This window comes from Hyperolius riggenbachi, chromosome 10 (genome assembly GCF_040937935.1).
Source record: "Hyperolius riggenbachi isolate aHypRig1 chromosome 10, aHypRig1.pri, whole genome shotgun sequence".
NCBI classification, from domain to species: Eukaryota; Metazoa; Chordata; class Amphibia; order Anura; family Hyperoliidae; genus Hyperolius; species Hyperolius riggenbachi.
This window is the reverse complement of record NC_090655.1, coordinates 214,205,481-214,226,153: the sequence shown is the minus strand read 5'-3', so window position 1 is coordinate 214,226,153 and position 20,673 is coordinate 214,205,481. Positions and strand designations below refer to the sequence as shown.

Sequence of the window (20,673 nt, the reverse complement as noted above, 5' to 3'; positions counted from 1 at the left end):
TAGGTGACTATCTTATCTGCACTGTGTGTTAAAAACCCAAACAACTGTTACTGGAGCCGATGATCTCGAGGGAGGGACCATGGCTTCGTCATTGAGGCAAATCACTGCACTTGCTGAGACTCAGTGAGTGCTGAAGGCTTGCTCAGCTCTTTCTGCACATGCTGCTGTTCCCAGGACAAAGTGAGTGATCAGACACGGGGACACTGGAATAACAGAGAAGACTGTGGGGGGCCACAGGAAGGGTGCAGTGAGGAGGGTGGCAGGATGTCTGGGGGAGGGGTAAATTGGGGTCTGACAATGACACCAGGATGTAACAGGATGTAATCCACAAATAAGGATATCTTGTGTTCTCTGTTGACCTGAGTGATGTCTGGGTAAAGTTGGATATATCTCACCATGGGTTTCATACTTAAAGTGGTCTGAAAGCCAGCATTTCTACTTTGCTCTAAAAGATTCCTCACAGCTTGAAAGCTACTATCCCAGTTGTTGTTGTTGGTTGTTTTTTTTTTTTTTAGCAGAACATCACTGAAATGGTTAACCACTTGAGGACCACAGTCTTTCTACCCCTTAAGGACCAGAGCATTTTTTTCCCATTCAGACCACTGCAGCTTTCACGGTTTATTGCTCGGTCATACAACCTACCACCTAAATGAATTTTCCCTCCTTTTCTTGTCACAAATACAGCTTTCTTTTGGTGCTATTTGATTGTTGCTGCAATTTTTAGTTTTTATTATATTCATCAAAAAAAACATGAATTTTGTCAAAAAAATGATTTTTTTTTAACTTTCTGTGATAAAATTTGTCAAATAAAGTAAAATTTCTGTATACATTTTTGTCCAAATTTATTGTGCTACATGTCTGATTAAAAAAAAAAACCATTCAGTGTATATTTATTGGTTTGGGTAAACGTTATAGCGTTTACAAACTATGGTGCAAAAACTGAATTTTCACATTTTGAAGCATCTCCGACTTTTCTGAGCACCTGTCATGTTTCATGAGTTGCTAGAATTCCAGGATAGTATGAATACCCCCCAAATGACCCCATCTTGGAAAGAAGACATCCCAAAGTACTTACTGAGAGGCATGGTGATTTCATAGAAGATTTTATTTTTTGTCACAAGTTAGCGGAAAATGACACTTTAAAACAAAAATAAAACAAACAAAAAAAAAGTTTCCATTTCTGCTAACTTGTGCCAAAAAAAAAAAAGAAATCTGCCACGGACTCACCATGCCCCTCTCTGATTACCTTGAAGTGTCTACTTTCCAAAATGGGGTCATTTGTGGGGTGTGTTTACTGTCCTGGCATTTTGGGGGGTGCTAAATTGTAAGCACCCCTGTAAAGCCTTAAGGTGCTCATAGGACGTTGGGCCCCTTAGTGCACCTAGGCTGTAAAAAGGGGTCACACATGTGGTATTGCCGTACTCAGGAGAAGTAGTATAATGTGTTTTGTGGTGTATTTTTACACGTACCCATGCTGGGTGGGAGAAATATTTCTGTAAATGAGATTTTTTAGATTTTTTTTTTTACACACAATTGTCCATTTACAGAGAGATTTCTCCCACCCAGCATGGGCATGTGTTAAAATACACCCCAAAACACATTATACTACTACTCCTGAGTACGGCGATACCACATGTGTAACACTTTTTTGTAGCCTAGGTGCGCTAAGGGGCCCAACGTCCTATGAGTACCTTTAGGATTTCACAGGTCATTTTGAGGCATTTGGTTTCTAGACTACTCCTCACGCTTTAGGGCCCCTAAAATGCCAGGGCAGTATAGGAACCTCACAAATGACCCCATTTTAGAAAGAAGACACCCCAAGGTATTCTGTTAGGAGTATGGTGAGTTCATAGAAGATTTTATTTTTTGTCACAAGTTAGCGGAAATAGATTTTTACTGTTTTTTTTTTTCACAAAGTGTAATTTTCCGCTAACTTGTGACAAAAAATAAAATCTTCTATGAGCTCACCATACTCCTAACTGAATACCTTGGGGTGTCTTCTTTCTAAAATGGGGTCATTTGTGGGGTTCCTATACTGTCCTGGCATTTTAGGGGCCCTAAAGCGTGAGGAGTAGTCTAGAAACCAAATGCTTCAAAATGACCTGTGAAATCCTAAAGGTACTCATTGGACTTTGGGCCCCTTAGCGCATCTAGGCTGCAAAAAAGTGTCACACATGTGGTATCGCCATACTCAGGAGAAGTAGAATAATGTGTTTTGTGGTGTATTTTTACATATACCTATGCTGGGTGGGAGAAATATCTCTGTAAATTACAATTTTTTGTTGTTTTTTTTTTTACACATAATTGTCCATTTACAGAGATATTTCTCCCACCCAGCATGGGTATGTGTAAAAATACACCCCAAAACACATTATACTACTTCTCCTGAATATGGCGATACCACGTGTGACACTTTTTTGCAGCCTAGGTGCGCTAAGGGGCCCAAAGTCCAATGAGTACCTTTAGGATTTCACAGGTCATTTTGAAGCATTTGGTTTCTAGACTACTCCGCACGCTTTAGGGCCCCTAAAATGCTAGGGCAGTATTGGAACCCCACAAGTGACCCCATTTTAGAAAGAAGCCACCCCAAGGTATTCCGTTAGAAGTATGGTGAGTTTATAGAAGATTTTATTTTTTGTTTACATTCCAATGTTGTAACAATGTGTGTAAACACAGTGCAACAAGTTAAATGGAACTCTGTGCTTCAGACACACACACAGTTCAGAATAGCTCATTAGAAGATGTTAATATATAATAAAAAGCAGTTTGAATAAAATGCAATGACAGCTTTTAGGGCAAGATAAACTACACTTTGGAAACTTGTAATTTGTAAGCAGACAATATTACGTGTGCACAAAAGCAAATATGATAACTGTATGAGTAATAAAAAGTAGGAAAACACATTTTTATTGAATGTTATGACAGAGTTTCAGACCACTTTGATGGGAGAGGGCATCCGTGTTGAATTTCATTAATAATAGGAAATAACTTTTGGGTAATGGACCTTTGCTTGCTGTAGATGGGGTGATTACAAGGAATGGAGAACGTTCCTGACATTGGGCCTGATGCACTAAAGTATGGTAAAGTTGCCATGGGCAGGGAGCGCACAGCAATTTTACTGTTACTAGCACAGGGGGACCACCAGCTGTTGGCCCATTAGTGGAACGTGCATTACCGCGGTTAGTGTGCGCATTAGTGCGGTCACGCACATGCCGCTAATAGTTTAACAGATGGTGCTCCCCTTACACTAGTAACAGTAAAATTGCAGTGCGGTCCTGGCATCAGGCTCAGACTATAAAAGAGACTCTGTATCATAAAAAAACTCCCCTGGCGACTACTTACCTCTGAAGGGGGAAGCCTCAGGGTCCCAATGAGGCTTCCCCCTTCCCTGTAGCTGCAGGCAATCCAGCGCTGGCTCCCCTGAAGCCTCCCACAATCCTCCCCTAACAAGGGATGATTTATTTACCTCTCCACGATCCAGCACAAGCGCAGTAGCAGCTCTTCCTTCGGGCTAGGCAGACATAGCCGTATCCGCTCTACTGCACAGGCGTAAAAAGGACTCTGGTGTTTAAATACAACAAATGTGTGTCCTCCACCTTTGAGACCATTGCTCCTCTGCGCACCAAATATCTTACTCCACACCATCATGCACAGTGGTTTGATAACGCTATAAAAGAGCTGAAAAGACAAGGCCGAAAACTTGAGAGACTGTGGCGCAAATCTCAGTCCCCAGAAGACAAACATGCCTTAATCCTCCACTTGAAGAGCTACCAAAAGGTAATCACGGGAAAAAAATTATCCTTTCTATCACAAGAGATTGCAAATGCAGTTAACAAACCAGCCCAACTGTTCCGCACAGTGGAAAAACTCTGCAACCCGGCATGTCAAAAACTTAACATCGAGTCTTCAAAGGACCTCTGTGACCAATTTGCCCATTTCTTCACAGACAAAGTCTCCGCTATAAGGTCCGCCATCCAACTTACAGCATCTGAGCCTAATATAGCGCCGAAGACCATTAGCAGAGACAATGTAACACCTTGGTCAAACTTCAAAGAAATTGATGAAGAAGTCACATCAAGCATCCTCCTTCACGTCCGCCTAACTACCTGTGACCTAGATCCTGGCCCAACACAGTTCATGTTGAACTGCCCCGACCTGTTCGTACCGGTATTCCTAAAAATTGTTAACTGTTCCTTAAAATCAGGGATATTTCCTGCTTTACTGAAGGAAGCAATCATCAGGCCTCTCCTCAAAAAACCCTCCCTGGATCCAGATGCAATGACCAGCTACAGACCTGTCTCTAACCTCCCCTTTCTGGGCAAGCTAATTGAAAAAGCTGTTTACCTCCAGCTAGAAGCCAAAATCCTACAAAACAACAGTTATGACTCATTCCAGTCTGGCTTCAGGAAACACCACAGCACTGAAACTGCCCTCATCCAAATATGCAACCACCTGCTCATGGCAAGAGACAGAGGAGAGTGCTCCATCCTCATACTGCTAGACCTTTCTGCAGCCTTTGATACAGTTGACCATGACATCTTGATAAACAGGCTACAGGAATACTGCGGCATTGATGGCATAGTTCTTCAGTGGTTCCAATCCTTCTTGAGTGGCAGAACCCACAAAGTGTCTATGGGGCCCTTCCTGTCCACCCCTGTATCACTTAAGTATGGGGTGCCCCAGGGCTCAATCCTCTCTCCCCTGCTTTTCACGATTTACATGTTACCGCTGGGAAAACTAATCCAAAAACATGGCCTGACATACCACTGCTATGCAGACGACACCCAACTATATCTTTCCTTCAAGCCTGGTGTGACAGACCCAACTCTAACTATAAACGCCTGCTTACGTGAACTACAGCAATGGATGAATGACAACTGGCTGAAACTAAATGCAGACAAAACTGAAGTCCTTCTGATAGGAGGGCAGAGCATGATAACAAAACAACTTAACTTGCAGTCTTCACCACTGGGAATAGGAGGCACGGATCTACGCAGCTCTGATCATGTGCGTAGCCTGGGAGTTCTAATTGATGGGGATTTAAACTCAAATCTCTGCTGTGGTGAAATCATCCTATTTTCATCTGAAGAACATTGCAAAAATCAAGCACCTCATCCCCCCCAGAAGATCTGCCAACCTTAGTCCATGCCTTCATCACATCCCGACTGGACTACTGCAATGCTCTCTACACTGGCCTTCCAAAAAAGGTCTTGTACCGACTACAGCTGATACAGAATACTGCTGCCAGACTGCTAACCAACCAACCCCGTCACTGCCACATAACGCCAGTCCTGCACTCCCTTCACTGGCTACCTATAGAATGGAGGGTCCTATTCAAGATCGGCCTACTGACATTTAAATCCCTGAATAATCTGGGCCCTGGATACATGAAAGATATGTTGCAGCTGCGTAGCAATCCCCGCGTTCTCAGATCCACAGGCTCTAATAATCTAGTCATACCCAGAGTCCACTTGGAAACTGTTGGTCCCAGAGCCTTCTGTCATGCTGCCCCTACGTTTTGGAACTCCTTACCTCAACAGATCAGGACAGCTCCATCCCTGGACGTGTTTAAATCCAGACTGAAAACCCACCTGTTCAGTTTGGCATTTGCAGAATTATAACTTTTGTTGTGTGAAAACTTCATCCTACTACCAATTACTGAATCTGAGAGAGCCTAAGCGCTTTGAGTCCTATGGGAGAAAAGCGATATAGAAATGTTATTGTATTGTATTGTATTACCGCCTGCGCAGTACAGCGGATCGATCGGGTTTGGCTATTTCTGCCTAACCCGAACGAAAAGCCGCTGGTACGCCTGCCCCGAATTGCGGAGAGGTAAATATTTACATTGCCACACTTCGGGGGACCCGGGCAGGCTAATGGAGCAACGGAGGAGGATGGGGAAAGCCCTGTTAGGATCCAGAGGCTTCTCCCTCCCGAGGTAAGTACTCCTCAGAGGGGTATTTTTTTATTACAGGATTTCTTTAAAGGAGTCTTCAGGTAAATCTCGGGGTCGGCCTCTGCACCGTGCGGGGAGCCTGGGATGGCGGCGGAGAGCGGAGCAGTCGGCGTGGGACAGTCGTCTGCAAGGGGCTGGAGAAAGCCCCAGGTGAGTAAAGCTTTTTTTTTTATTATTATTTTGCCTGATAACTCCTTTAAGGCTTATGTGGTGCATCACTACAGAGAGGTTTGGCTAGGAGAGTATGGTGATGGAGTCTCATAAGCTAGTTAAGCTAATGGCTTCCTGGTGTTCTCTCCTGCCTGTCTACCTAGTTGAGACTGAAGGAGAACCTGTGACTATTTCCTGTATTTGGTGGCTTTTCCTCACCTGCGCTGATCTTTATAGGAAGTTCCTCCACCTTACACAACTCAGCGTCAATCATATAGATCTCCTGTTCTTCCTCTTTATTTTCAGCTGTAAGAGTAATCACATCTTCTTCCTAAGATAAGGATGCAACATAGACAAATAGGAGTTTGTAACTCCAAAGAGCTCCCCTACAGATCATAAAATATGGAGGGTTTTTTGTGCAATTATGGGAACCCTCATCTCCAATTACCTGATAATGGTGGGGGGTGGGGGGATCTTCCTGTAGGCAATCCTGGGAAGAAAGAAAATCTGTACATCTCTCTGGTGAGTCACTGTTACTGGATCCACCTGTAGGAAACACCCCCACACACACTTACTGAATACATGGTTTCAAAGCATTTATCAGATAATAGAGGATCTAGGTGGACTTTCCATACTGCTATTTCCTTGAAAGCGTCATGTTACCCGATGAGTTTTTTGTACATAATTGACATCACATATAAAAACACTTAAAAATGTTTCCCGTATTTTTTGGACTATAAGACTCACTATTTCTCCCCCAAAAGTGGGGGAAAAGTCACTGCATCTTATAGTCCAAATTCAGAGAGTTCCTGACTTGTGAATGCCTGCCAATACCAACCTCCAACCTGCCGCAATGCCAGGCACTCCCTGTACTGTGCCCATGCAGAGGAGGACCCAGGGGGACACAAAAGGGCATAAAGGAGGACACAAGGAGGACAGAGGTGGACACATGAGGGACAGAGGAAGACACAGGGAGGCACAAGAGGTACAAGGGGGCATGAGGTACAAAGGGGGCATAATCCACAAGATGCCCCTTCTTCACCATGGATGCACCAGGTTTAGTATGTATTTTTTTCAATGGTTTTTGTCCTCTAAACCAAGGTGAATCTAATGGCCAGGAATGGCTTATAGTCAGAAAAATACGGTAATTTACTTCCCCAGCTTCTATATAATAATGACACCTTTACTAAACCATGATAATGACCTGAGACCTTAATATAATATTATTCTTGTGGTTTCAATTCAGATTCCACTCACGAATAGGAACCCGGGTTTCTGATAAGGATTTAGCTACCCAACAACCGTGTCACGCCGATGGGCATGACCGCTGTGGCAGCCCCAGGACCGCCTAACTCCGATTAGCGTCACGTCCTGGAGCTGCAGTTTAGCAGGGAACGCATGCGCGATCGCTCCATGCCGGTTCACGGAGCGAAGCTCCGTGACCAGCCTGCTAGCCGCGATCGTGGCTAGCAGGCCGGTTTCCGCCGAAAGGGGAACTAATTTCCCTTTGTTTACCTTTAACCACACTAATAAAAGTGGTCGAGATGCCTGTATACAGGCAGATCAAAGTGCAGGAGTGCTATGGCCCAACAAAACCAAAAAGCATGTGTAAAAATATTGAAAAAAGACAAAATAAACAGAACTCTGTGCAGTTAAAGTATCTGTGCTCATACACACTAAGAATGTGGAAATAGAGATAGGAACAGCATACAATGGATTAAAACCCATGGAAGCATGCTGAAAGGCACTAGTAACAATATGGAGGATACTTATCTATAGGCAAAATTTTGCACAATGCGGTCCTGAAAAGCCAAAGGTTGGTCTCAGGTGCGGCAAGGAAGAGGAAGATTCAGATCGCCACTGAAGTTTATTTGCACACTATTTGGTTTTTGGTGCAGGTCGATCCCCCTTTTGTTGCATCTTACCTGGTGATGTGATAGGTGGCTGTTTAGTCATCATGATATCCTTGTAGAGGTCCTTGTGTCCTTCTATATAATCCCACTCCTCCATGGAGAAATAGACTGTGACATCCTGCCACCTTACAGGAACCTGACACACATAATGATGCGGTCACCATTCAGATGCAAGCCTTGTAGAACTAGATAATGTCCCAGAATTCACAGTCTTGCTCACCTCTCCTGTCAGCAGCTCAGTTATCTTGTTGAGGACTCCTAGAATCTTCTCATTTTTCTCGGGTGTGATGGAGTGAGGTGGGGGTACTGTGATGGAGTTTGGGCCAAGGAGATGGTTGCTGGGTCTCAGTAACTCACCAGTGGTCTTCTTCATCACTTCATAATCCTGTGTAATAATGTACAATAACAGCAATCACCATATACATTCCCAGCATCCTCCTCATCACCTGAGTAAGGACTCCACCCGAAACATGTAGTGTAGCCGCTTGCTTCATTACAGTTTGGTGCTGCACACAGCTCCTGAGTGCCATGTCTTTCTTTTGTTTAGCATACCCCCAGTCAGGTATGTGTTGTACTAAAGCATTCCTGAAGCAGGGAAAAACAATTGAATGAAATCCTTAATGGGCGGGATTACCTAATCTTTAGCCTCCTGATGCTGCTCATTGTCTTTGGGGTACTTCCTGTTCCCTAGTCCGGGTACCCTTCTCTCCCAACCCTCCCAGGAGTCCCCCAGTTACAAAAAGGAAGCACATAACCACGAGTGCTTTTTATCACTGTACACGTCCTGTTAAGGACTTACACACGTGCAGTTCAGAATTGCTCTTCACCACTAGGGGGAACTTCTGGAAGACTGGGAAGAGAAGAGGATCGGGCACAGGACGCACTCTAAAAACAACAAGCAGCATCAGGAGTGTAAGAATCAGGCCACATAGAACACCATGGGCTTAATTCATCTTCAAGGGTGCTTTAACGTCTGGTGCAAACGTTGAGGATGCAAGGACTGGGGAAGAGTCTGTGTGCATGGATAGGGAACTGGCTAATGGACAGAAAACAAAAAGTTGTGGTCAATGGATCATACTCAAAATGGGAGACTGTTAGTGGGGTCCCACAGGGGTCTGTACTGGGTCCAGTGTTTTTCAATTTATTTATTAATGACCTAGTAAATTCAGTAGTGAGCAATGTTGCTATTTTTGCAGGTGATACAAAATTGTGCAGAATCATCAACTCTCAGGAAGATAGGGACATATTGCAACAAGACCCCCGGATAGGATGGCTATATGGGCACATAAATGGCAGATGAAATTCAATGTTGAAAAATGTAAAGTCATGCATTTTGGTCATACCAATGGTCTAGCACAATACAAAATAAATGGGATACAGTTGGGGACATCAAACTTAGAGAAGGACTTAGGAGTACTCATCGACAACAAGTTAAACAATCATACTCAATGCCAAGCCACTGCAGCTAAACCTAACAAAATTTTGGGATGCATTAAAAGGGAAATAAAAACTCGAGATGCTGGCATAATATCGGCCCTGTTTAACTCTCTGGTAAGGCCACATCTGAAATATGGAATTCAGTTCTGGGCACCACATTACAGGAAAGATATTGCAGTTTTAGAGCAGGAGCAGAGACGAGCAACAAAATTGATACGTGGGATAGAAGGTCTCACTTACCAAGAAAGGTTAGATAAACTGGGTTTATTTAGTCTAGAGAAAAGACACCTTAGAGGGGATCTAATTAAAGTGAATGTTTACCGGTAAAAAAAAGTCAGATACTCACCTAAGGAGAGGGAAGGCTCGGTCCTAATGAGCCTTCCCTCGCCTTTCCCGGTGCCCGGTCCCGCGCAGGATCCCTCGTGGCAGTATTCGACCAGTTCGGTCAAATACTGCCACTTCCGCATGCAGAAGGGAGCTTTCGGAAGCCTTTGGGAGCACTCGGGCTCCCGATGATGCGGCCGCTCCATACTACGCATGCGCGAGCACCCTCTATGACGCGCTCGCGCGTACGTAGTATGGAGCGGCCAGTCTTCGGAAGCCCGAGTGCTCCCGAAGACCTCCGAAGTCCCTGCGGCGGCGGACGCGAACGGGGGAGCCAGCGCAGCACCGAGGGCACCGGGAGAGGAGAGGGAAGGCTCATTAGGACCGAGCCTTCCCTCTCCTTAGGTGAGTATCTGACTTTTTCTTTTTTTTTTACCGGTACCCATTGGCTTTAACATGTATAAATACATCAGTGGGCAATATAAAAGCTTGGCGGATGAGGTTTTTGTCCCTAGGCCTTCTCAAAGGACTAGAGGACATGATCTGCGCATGGAGGAAAAACATTTTAGCCATTTATTTAGGAAAGGGTTCTTTACAGTAAGAGTGATTAAGCTGTGGAATGCATTGCCACAGGAAGTAGTTATGGCAAACTCTATACCTGCATTTAAAGGGGGCTTAGATGCTTTCCTTGCATTGAAAGACATCCATGGCTACAATTACTAGGTAATGCCCAATGATGTTGATCCAGGGATTTTATCTGATTGCCATCTGGAGTCGGGAAGGAAGTTTTTCCCTTTGGGGGCTAATTGGACCATGGCCTTGTGAGGGTTCTTCGACTTCCTGTGGATCAACAGGGATATGTGAGGGAGCAGGCTGGTGTTGTACTTTGTTCTCTGGTTGAACTCGATGGACGTATGTCTTTTTTCAACCCAAATAACTATGTAATCCTATGACTGCTTCCACGACAGCAAGAAGTAGAAACACTGCAGATTTAATGCAGAATATGTATCAGCTGTAACAAAGAAACATTTTTTCTTGAAAGGTTATTATGCTGTTGCAGCAGAGAGGAAGTTCTGAGTTCAGGTCCGCTTCTGAAAACAAACATTCCTTTTGATTGGCTAATCACATAGGTCACATGATTAGAGACCGCATGGACTGGTCTGTGATCATGCTCTGGGGCTGTAATCTGCAATGCAACCCCAGAGGCAGGTGTACACAGGATTTAGAAATAGGCCTGGTTCACATTAGCATTGAGCGGAATGGAAGCGGAACGTATACTGTACAAACGGTCCGGTATGCTAACAGATCCAATGTTAACCAATGGAACCGTTCACATCCATCTGCATGTACGGATCCGTTGTCCGTTCAACGGACAAAAATGCTGCAGGACCTAAGGTTTTGCAGCTGCATAGAAACAAAAATCGAAAACTGACAGTTTACAGGATACTGGCTTTAAAAACTGACAGTTTTTACCTGATCCTGATGGCCGGATCCATATGTCCAGCTCTGCAAAAAAACGCTAATGTGAACCGGGCCTAAAATAATATTCTTCCATCACAGGGAATGTGATATACATAATGGAAACAGTAAAAAAGGGCGCAGGAGGCTAGTGGACAAATCGGGCGCCGCCATTCACTCCCATTATAAATATCGTTTACTGGGCGCCGGACAGGAAAAAAGGGCGCCCGAGAATAATAACGTTTTCCAACGGCGCCCGAAGATTTTTAATGTTTTATAACTGCTTGTGATGATTTACGTTTCCTATTTCAATAAAACATTATTTTAAATGTTATCCCTTACTGTTTGTAAAACATTATTTTTCACAAAATAAAGCGGCCAGTACGTAACGTAAATTGTAATATATTTTATCCCTTACTGTTTCTAAAACATTATTCTACACACAATACAGTGATCACTAAGGAGGGTCTTAGGTTTAGGCACCACCAGGGGGGGTCTTAGGTTTAGGCACCATCAGGGGGGTCTTAGGTTTAGGCACCACCTGGGGGGTCTTAGGTTTAGGCACCACCAAGGGGGGTCTTAGGTTTAGGCACCACCAAGGGGGGTCTTAGGTTTAGGCACCACCAAGGGGGGTCTTAGGTTTAGGCACCACCAAGGGGGGTCTTAGGTTTAGGCACCACCAAGGGGGGTCTTAGGTTTAGGCACCACCAAGGGGGGTCTTAGGTTTAGGCACCACCAAGGGGGGTCTTAGGTTTAGGCACCACCAAGGGGGGTCTTAGGTTTAGGCACCACCAAGGGGGGTCTTAGGTTTAGGCACCACCAAGGGGGGTCTTAGGTTTAGGCACCACCAAGGGGGGTCTTAGGTTTAGGCACCACCAAGGGGGGTCTTAGGTTTAGGCACCACCAAGGGGGGTCTTAGGTTTAGGCACCACCAAGGGGAGTCTTAGGTTTAGGCACCACCAAGGGGGGTCTTAGGTTTAGGCACCACCAAGGGGGGTCTTAGGTTTAGGCACCACCAAGGGGGGGTCTTAGGTTTAGGCACCACCAGGGGGGTCTTAGGTTTAGGCACCACCAGGGGGGTCTTAGGTTTAGGCACCACCAGGGGGGTCTTAGGTTTAGGCACCACCAGGGGGGTCTTAGGTTTAGGCACCACCAGGGGGGTCTTAGGTTTAGGCACCACCAGGGGGGTCTTAGGTTTAGGCACCACCAGGGGGGTCTTAGGTTTAGGCACCATCAGGGGAGGTCTTAGGTTTAGGCACCACCAGGGGGGGTCTTAGGTTTAGGCACCACCAGGGGGGGGGTCTTAGGTTTAGGCACCACCAGGGGGTCTTAGGTTTAGGCACCACCAGGGGGGTCTTAGGTTTAGGCACCACCAGGGGGGTCTTAGGTTTAGGCACCAATACGGGGGTCTAGGGGTTAGGGGTAGGTACAGGGAGGGTTACTTACTATTTTTTTTTAAACGTTATTATACATTTAACTTTTTAAACGGAAGATTAACGTTTTCACAATTGCCGATTTCATGCACATTATTTAATGATTTATAACATTATAAAACATTATTTTTAAACGAAATATAGTACAACATATTTTTAAACGTTATCCATGTTTATCGTTTAAAACCCCGCGCCCTTTTTTCCCAGCTCCCCTTTTTAACGTACGCATACATAACTGCAGTGTTAGGAATTGATACATCCCAATCACATACATTTGCACAGTTTTAGCTCTTCCTGTCTCCATGGGCTGATGGGAAATTTTGGCACCGCAGAACTCAGCTGCACCATTACAGAAATGGGCAGACTTCCCTGCTTTCCGTGACCCGTATCCCAATGATCATGTTTTGCCTTAACCCAACCTACACAATTAGCATAAAATTTGTAAGTAGAAATATGACACGCGCAGAATCCTCCTCACCTCTCCAGTCAGCAGGTAGATGATCTCCAGGGTGAGGTTTAGTATCCTTTCCGTCATGTGACTTTGATCCTCCTCCATCCTCATAGGTGTGGTCCAGTGATCTATACAGGTAGATTTTGTAAAATGTCAATAAGGCCTGGTGCACACCGAGCGTTTTTTTGTAGCATTTTCCAAACCGCTTCCGCCTGTGAAAACGCTTGGCTAATGTATTTCAATGGGATGGTGCACACCAGCGGTATGAGGTTTTTAGCAAACCGCAAACGTGGGTCCTGCAGCACTTTTGCGGTTTGCAGAAGCGTTTCTGCTCAATGTAAAGTATGGGAAAAGCTCAAACCACTCTGGAAAATGCTAGATCAGAGCGGTTTGAGGCGTTTTTTGTTACAGAAGCTGTTTAGTAACAGCTTTAGGCTGCTTCCACACAGGGACGTTACAGGTGCACGTTAGTAACGTTACAGGTGCACGTTGTAACGCTCCCCAACTCACAGCAATACAAAGTCAATGGGGCTGTTCACACTGCCCACGTTGGGCTTGATTCACAAAGCGGTGCTAACCTACTTAGCACGTCTAAAGTCTTTAGACGCGCTAACCAGAGTGCTAAGTAGGTTAGCACCAGATTTCTCAATCAGATCGCGCGCTAACTTTGCTAAGTCCCATAGACTTTAATGGGCACTTCGCGCGGAGCGCCCTGCGCTCTGTGCAGTACGCGCATAAAGTTTTACGCGCATAAAGTTTTGCGCGCGTAAAGTTTTATGTGCGAAAAGCTTGTTTAGACGTGCTAAGGGGGTTTTCGCAGGCGTGCTAACAGTTAGCACCGCTTTGTGAATCAGGCCCGTTGCGTTACATGTAACGCTGCACGTTCTTCAGAACGTGCAGCATACTATAGCGTTCCAGCGGCTTAAGCCGCGTTAGACTGTTTGCACATGCTCAGTGTTGGGATGGAGAGGAGGCGGGGAGAGGCCGCAACGTAGCCGCGCACATGGCTACTCAATATGCACTGCACTGGTGGCCGCTGATTGGCTGGCGGTACCACGTGATGCGGAGTGTTTCACTCCGCATCACGTGGTCCCGCCAGCCAATCAGCGCCACTCTCACTGCCCTAATGCGGAAAGAGCCGCTTAACGCGGCTCACTCAACGTCCTCTACCAACACCGGCAGGCGTTGCGTTAGGGGACGTTATGCGACCATAACGTCCACTATAACGCAACGTCCCGGTGTGTAACTAGCCTAATTGTAACAATATTTGTAATGTGCTACACAAAAACGCTCCCAAAAACGCTAGGCATGTTTAGAAAACGTCTCTAAACATGCCTAGAATCGTTCTGAAATCTGCTTCAAAAAACCTCTAGCGTTTTGAAGATCTGCTAGAAATTTTTGCTGTGCACTGGACCTAAGCTAAGAAATGTGTGGGTCGATTTTTGTTAGGAGAGATATATATGTTATGTGGCACAGAGGCATGAACAACCTCAAAACTAAACAATGTAGTGCTAATCATTAAAAGACCATACCTAATGAACCTAGCACTCTGTGTAAATCTACAACTAAACAAAGTAAAGCAAACCTGTGACTTTAGAAAGGGGTGCGGGGAGAGATTAAATACCTACCTTGGTATAGGAGGCTTCAGGTGTTGTCCTCCTCCAGACCGGGCAGGCACACTGATGGCCTGCAGCATCGAAGAGCAAACAGCCATGCACAAGCAGCCCTATGCTACTGCGAAGGTGCGGGCGGCCTTGCACCTGCGCATGCGCTCATACACAGACAAAAGTGCAGCTGCCCGAACCTTTCGACATTCATTTGTTGAAGACATTCTATGGGGTCCAAGAGCTGAAACAGCGTGCTTGAGGATGTGGGAAGCCTTGGGATTACCCAGAGGTTTCCCTCTTCTATGCTGAGTACATGCATTATACACATGTATGAGGACTGGTGCCCACAAGCATTGGGATTGGATCCCTCAGGCAGCAGTTCAGGGCCAAGTTCTGTACAGACACATCAGTCAGTGTCTATGGTTCCTTTCCTCAACCCGTGTTTAGTGATTAGCTGCTGAATCGGGTGGACAGACTGTCTGAATAGCATGTAACTCACTGCCCAGCACAGGCAGCAGAGTGGATAACTCCAAAGGCCTCTTTTCCACAAGCAGCCTGTCAGCTACTCCCACGCACTGGTTGAAAGCTTGCTTGCACTCGACGCAGGCAGGCAGGCAGCCAGACCCCCCCAAATAGTCCTTAGAATCATCAAACTCTTTATTATTTTACATGGGTGAGACCAGTGTACAGTAAGGCCATAAAAATGTATTGTAAGTGTGTGGATGAAAATCACTGAACATTACTCCTTGGTTTCAATCACGTTTGTCAATATGGTGGTGAAGAGTGTAAGTTCCTGTGCTGCAGAAACATATGTAAATGGATCAGACTTCCTTGTACTGTGTAGACTTGGGAAAGATTCGAGTATTCGATTCTAGTCTAGTCCTACCGTATATAAATACAGTATATAGTGTGTATGTGTGTTTGTATGTATGTGTATGTGTGTTTGTATGTATGTGTATGTGTGTTTGTATGTATGTGTATGTGTGTTTGCTGGTATGTATGTGTGTGTTTGTGTATTACATGCAGCTGCTGGTGGCGGGGCAAATAACACACGGGGATTTATGTGTGTATAATGATACGGGGATTTATGTGTGTATAATGATACGGGGATTTATGTGTGTATAATGATTATATTATAAACAAAACAGCGTATTACCTTCACTGCCTCCAGCAATGTCTTCTCTATGCTTCTTCTCTATCCTTCTTCCCAAACTACAACTTCCCATCTGGCGTGAGCGATATCGCCATCTTGTGGAGACTAGCAGAACTTCAGTCTTAAAAATAACAGCCTTGTGCTTATAGCTGCCTGTTATGTTATTCATGCCTGCTTTATAAACATTTTTGTACAATCTCAACAATGTTTTTATTGCATTTTGAGAAAATCTGCAGAGTACAAGACAATGTGAAACCCAAACCATAAATTACATGAGTAACAGAAAGCATGTAATATATATATCTATAAACCGTTTTTTTTTTTAAATTAGTTTTTTTTGTTTTATAAAAACAGCACAATGTAAAGTATACATAAGTCTCCTGAAAAAAAAAAAAGAGCTGCACCTAACATACCTGGGGCTTCTACCACCCCCCTGCAGCCATCCTGTCCTGCACCAGTCCTCAGCAATTTTCCATTCCCTCGCTGCCAGCTAGTTTAGTTTTCGCTGACTTGGAATCGGCAGGCCACAGTGGCTGCACAGCCCCTGGCAATGCATATCCTCAGTGAAAATGAAACTAGCTGCGGCAGGGGAAAGGAGGATAGTTGAGGACCGTCACGTGCACAGGGCTGCTGCAGGGGGCAGGTAGAAGCTCCATGTAAGTGCAACTCTTTTTTTTGCAGGAGACTTAAACCAGAGATAATCAAAATGTAAAGATTTATACATACCTGTGGCTTCCTCCAGCCCCATCTGCACGGATCACTCCCACCCCGCCGTCCTCAGTCTTCTCTATCTTCTGTACCGCGTCGGAGGAGGCTGGAGGAAGCCCCAGGTATGGATAAATCTTTTCATTTTGATTATCTCTGGTACACTTTAAGTATCTCTTTAAAGTTAATCTGAAGTGAGAGGGGTATAGATCTTGTTGATCCTCTGCCTTTAATACTTTTAGACAGCGACAGTGAAGCACACTTTTCATTCACTGTATGCTTCACTGTTCTTATCCCTAGACTATGATAGGGATTAGACTGTGAGCACCTCTGAGGGTCATTAAAGTGACAAAACTATATAGTCTGTACAGCGCTTTGGAAGATGTCAGCACTATACAAATGCTAAATATTATATTGCTGTACTCATGAGATAAATGTTTACTTAAAATTTAAGCATGCCAACAATTGCACATACCATAATTGTGGCAAAGTATTGCATACACATACTATCATTCAGGCTGTGATTGACGTATAGGAACAACATAAGTTAAACAACATAATAAACACCATTAGACATTTTTTGAAACTGTCTACAAATTTTATCATGAGTAAGGCTTATCTGGGCTGATTTGGAACTTGAACTGTTACCAAGGAAATGTTTTATGGCTTTATCATAGCTCCCATCCCAACAGTCCCTTTTTCAGAGGGGCGGTCCCTCTTTGGGAACTAAATCGCTTTGTCCCACTTTCTTCCTCATTTGTCCCTCTTTCAGGATTCAAATTTAAGAGGATCTTGGTTCAGACTCGCATGGAGTCAGTGGAAACACAAACAACTCCTAAAAAATGATCTTCTTGGTCTCTCACGTAGCTACAGACTTGTGAGCATGCCCCTGAGATACAACAAGGCCTGTCTTGTTTAGGGGGAGACTATACTAATGGTACACGCACACAATTACCTACTTTATATAAAATGATCGTATCCACATTTGGATGCATATCTAATGGATAAAAACACTGAGACCAGTCTTACCCAAGCTTACCCAAATGGCTGTGGGCGCCAAACATCATGGGGTACAAGTAAACATTAGGGGAGGGGACCACCAGTAGTATCTTCCTGTGTTCACAATGAACGTATTGAAAGTCCTGCACAAGACCTGATTCCCGTGTCATGAAATATACCACTGGAAATAACTTCTTCCAAGTCCAGGTAAGAAGAAAATTGTTTCTTTGATTAAAGAAAAAATGACGAGTTTGAAGGTTGCAGAAAGTGAATTGGAAACCTTAAACCAGGAGTGTACCTACAAATCATGAGAGTACCAGTGAAAATTTGATGGGGCCACCTCCATATGTTTCAGTACCACCACCCACTCCTGTGGTGTTCCCTAAGTTATACAAGAGCAGCCACAGCAAGAACAGACATCATGATGACACCCTCCGCCCACCCCATAACAGGTGCAGCCACCAAACCCCTAAGCCCATACACCCCTTCTTTCACCCAATAACAGGTGCAGCCACCAGAGTCCTAACCCCATACACCTTATTTTACTCCATAGACAGGGGAGCCACCCACCATAATGAGAAACGGGAATCCCTGAACCCCTGGAGGATGAGCAAGGAGGAACGGGTTTGAGATGAGTGACATAGCTCAGCAGGGTTTGCAGGAGTGCCAGTCTTTTCTTTCATAGGGTACAGAGCAGGATGTTGCTGCAGTAGTCAATACGCTTGGGGAATGCACAAGCATTATTAGTAGTCTCTTGTGTAAGGAAGTGGAGAATCCTGGATATCTTCTTGAGATATGAGTAGTAGCAGGAAGTAGATAATGAGGTAATATGTAACTTAAATAAGAATTCAGAGTCAAATATCATCTCTAGACTGGGGGTATTAGTTGTTGAGGTTGGGAAGATCACAATTTTCATCTTACTCATATTAAGGAAACAGGATGGCTAATATGCAGATATGGCACTTATAAATAGAGATGTCACAAACAGAATTTTCCGTTTGCGAACAGCAAACGTCCGCAAATGTTCGCAAACAGGTAAATCTGGTGAACCGCCATAGACTTCTATGGGCAGGCAAATTTTAAAACCTACAAAGACTGTTTCTGGCCACAAAATTGATGAAAAAGTTGTTTCAAGGGGTCGGACACCTGGAGGGGGATCCATGCCAAAAGTCCCACCAACAATTACGGCGTTGACCAGGGGCGCTTCTAAGTCCAGACAGTACAGCAAATTGCCTAGGGCGATGAGCAGTCTGGGAGGTTGCAGTGCAGGTAAAAAAAAGTTTATTTTACTGAAAACAAAGGGTCTGGAGAGAAACTTTCTATTCTGTGCACAAGGGTTCTGATGACTGCAACTGCTGACTGAGCCACTGATAAGGAGTTTTGTAGAAAAGATTTGCACCAGGTCCCTATTCATTGTTATCTGGAGATCTCCTGCTCTGTGCACTTCTACTGTCCTGCCCCTCCCTGTGCCAGAGAGGAAAAGAAAACACAGCAGAAGAGGATGTCTGTTGGAGGAGGTAAGACATGCCAGGAGTGCAGAGCTCTACACTAGAGAAAATAAATCCCCAGACAGTTACATGTTACTTAGCACTGGTCGTCTCCCCTGCCATGCTGTTTGTCCTTTGCAGCAATAGGGACATTTGTATTTCCTCACCAGACCCCGATCATCTCCTGAATGTGATGGCTTCCAGACTCCTCTGATACGGTGCTGTGTGAATAGCAGGAGGACTGGCTAAATTAAAAGCAGAAGTCACTGATTCAGTACACACACAAAAGGTTAAATTCTGGCTGCAGCTCAGGGAGGGGGAGCACATGGGGTGACTGACCACTGACCAGGTCATCAGGATGTGAGTAGAGTGACTTGCTGTGTAAGGTGTTGCTCAGGCTGCCTACAGATTGTTCTTCAACTGTCAATTATCCCTTGACCAAATCATAGACTGCACACTGGGGAACTACAGGTACCAGCATGTCCTACTGTGATTATGTATGTGTCATGTATGGGATTATAGTTCATCTTCACAAAGAAATGCTGGTAATTTTGTGTAGATATCCCATTGGTTTATAAGGTTCTTACAAAGGTACAATGATGGATAATTGTTCATGTACAAGTGATAATTATTAAGTATTTCTCTAGCACTGACATCTCATGCAGCACTTTACAGAGTACATAGTCATGTCACTGGCTGTCCTCAGAGGAGCTCACAATCTAATACTACCATAGTCATAGTCTAATGTCCTACCATATTATTATTATGTATTTATATAGCACTGACATCTTCTGCAGCCCTTTATAGGGTGCATAGTCATGTCACTGACTTTTCTCGGGGGATCTCACAATCTAATCCTACCATAGTCATAGTCTAATGTCCTATCATATTATAATTATTACTATTATTATTATTATGTGTTTATATAGCATTGACATTTTCTGCAGCATATTACAGAGTTCATAGTCATTTCATTGACTGACCTCAGAGGAACTTTCAGTCTAATCCTATCATGGTCTAATGTCCTGCCATATTATTATTATTATTATATATTTATATAGTAGCAACATCTTCTGCAGCACTTTTCGGATCACAGTTATGTCACTGAGTGTTCTCAGAGGAGCTCACAATCTAATCCCTACCATAGTTAAAGTCTAGTATTTTCAATATAGGATTGTTTTGGGGGAAACCAGTTGACTTATTAGTATGTTTTAGAGATGTTGGGGAATGTGAAGTGCCTAAATGAATTCCGGGGGAAGATAGTAACTCCATGCAGATTTTGTGCCTGATCCAACAGGCATTGTGCAAGGGAGAAAGGAGGGACTGTGTGATAGACGCAGCACAAGTTTATCGGCCGCAGCCCACGGAGTCTGTGGCAGGGAGGGCAGGCAGCCGTAGTACAATTATTTTCTGGTGAAATGCAGCCGCATCCCGATTATTTTCATGAAGAGGCACCACAGGGGGGAGGATGGGGCAGCGTGTCGGGGCGCCACGGGGAGGGTGGGGGGCACCACAGGTTTTCTCGCCTGGAGTGACAAGATGGCAAGGTACTGATAAACATTAGACTTTCATATATTTTAGATTAAAATACACACAACTG

General features: G+C 44.5%; 1 protein-coding gene across 1 annotated transcript in view; it reads right to left on the bottom strand.

Annotated features, from left to right (window-relative positions):
- LOC137534454 (oocyte zinc finger protein XlCOF8.4-like) overlaps positions 1-15,921 on the bottom strand; it is a 34,877-nt gene extending 18,956 nt beyond the window's left edge. The window contains exons 1-6 of the mRNA XM_068255952.1: positions 15,886-15,921; positions 13,150-13,250; positions 8,240-8,404; positions 8,032-8,155; positions 6,555-6,652; positions 6,326-6,437 (exon numbers count right to left, since the gene is read on the bottom strand). Of these exons, the coding sequence (XP_068112053.1) occupies positions 6,326-6,437; positions 6,555-6,652; positions 8,032-8,155; positions 8,240-8,404; positions 13,150-13,233 (583 nt within the window). The 5' untranslated portion in view covers positions 13,234-13,250; positions 15,886-15,921. The remainder of the gene's footprint in view (positions 1-6,325; positions 6,438-6,554; positions 6,653-8,031; positions 8,156-8,239; positions 8,405-13,149; positions 13,251-15,885) is intronic.
- Positions 15,922-20,673: the final 4,752 nt, after the last annotated feature.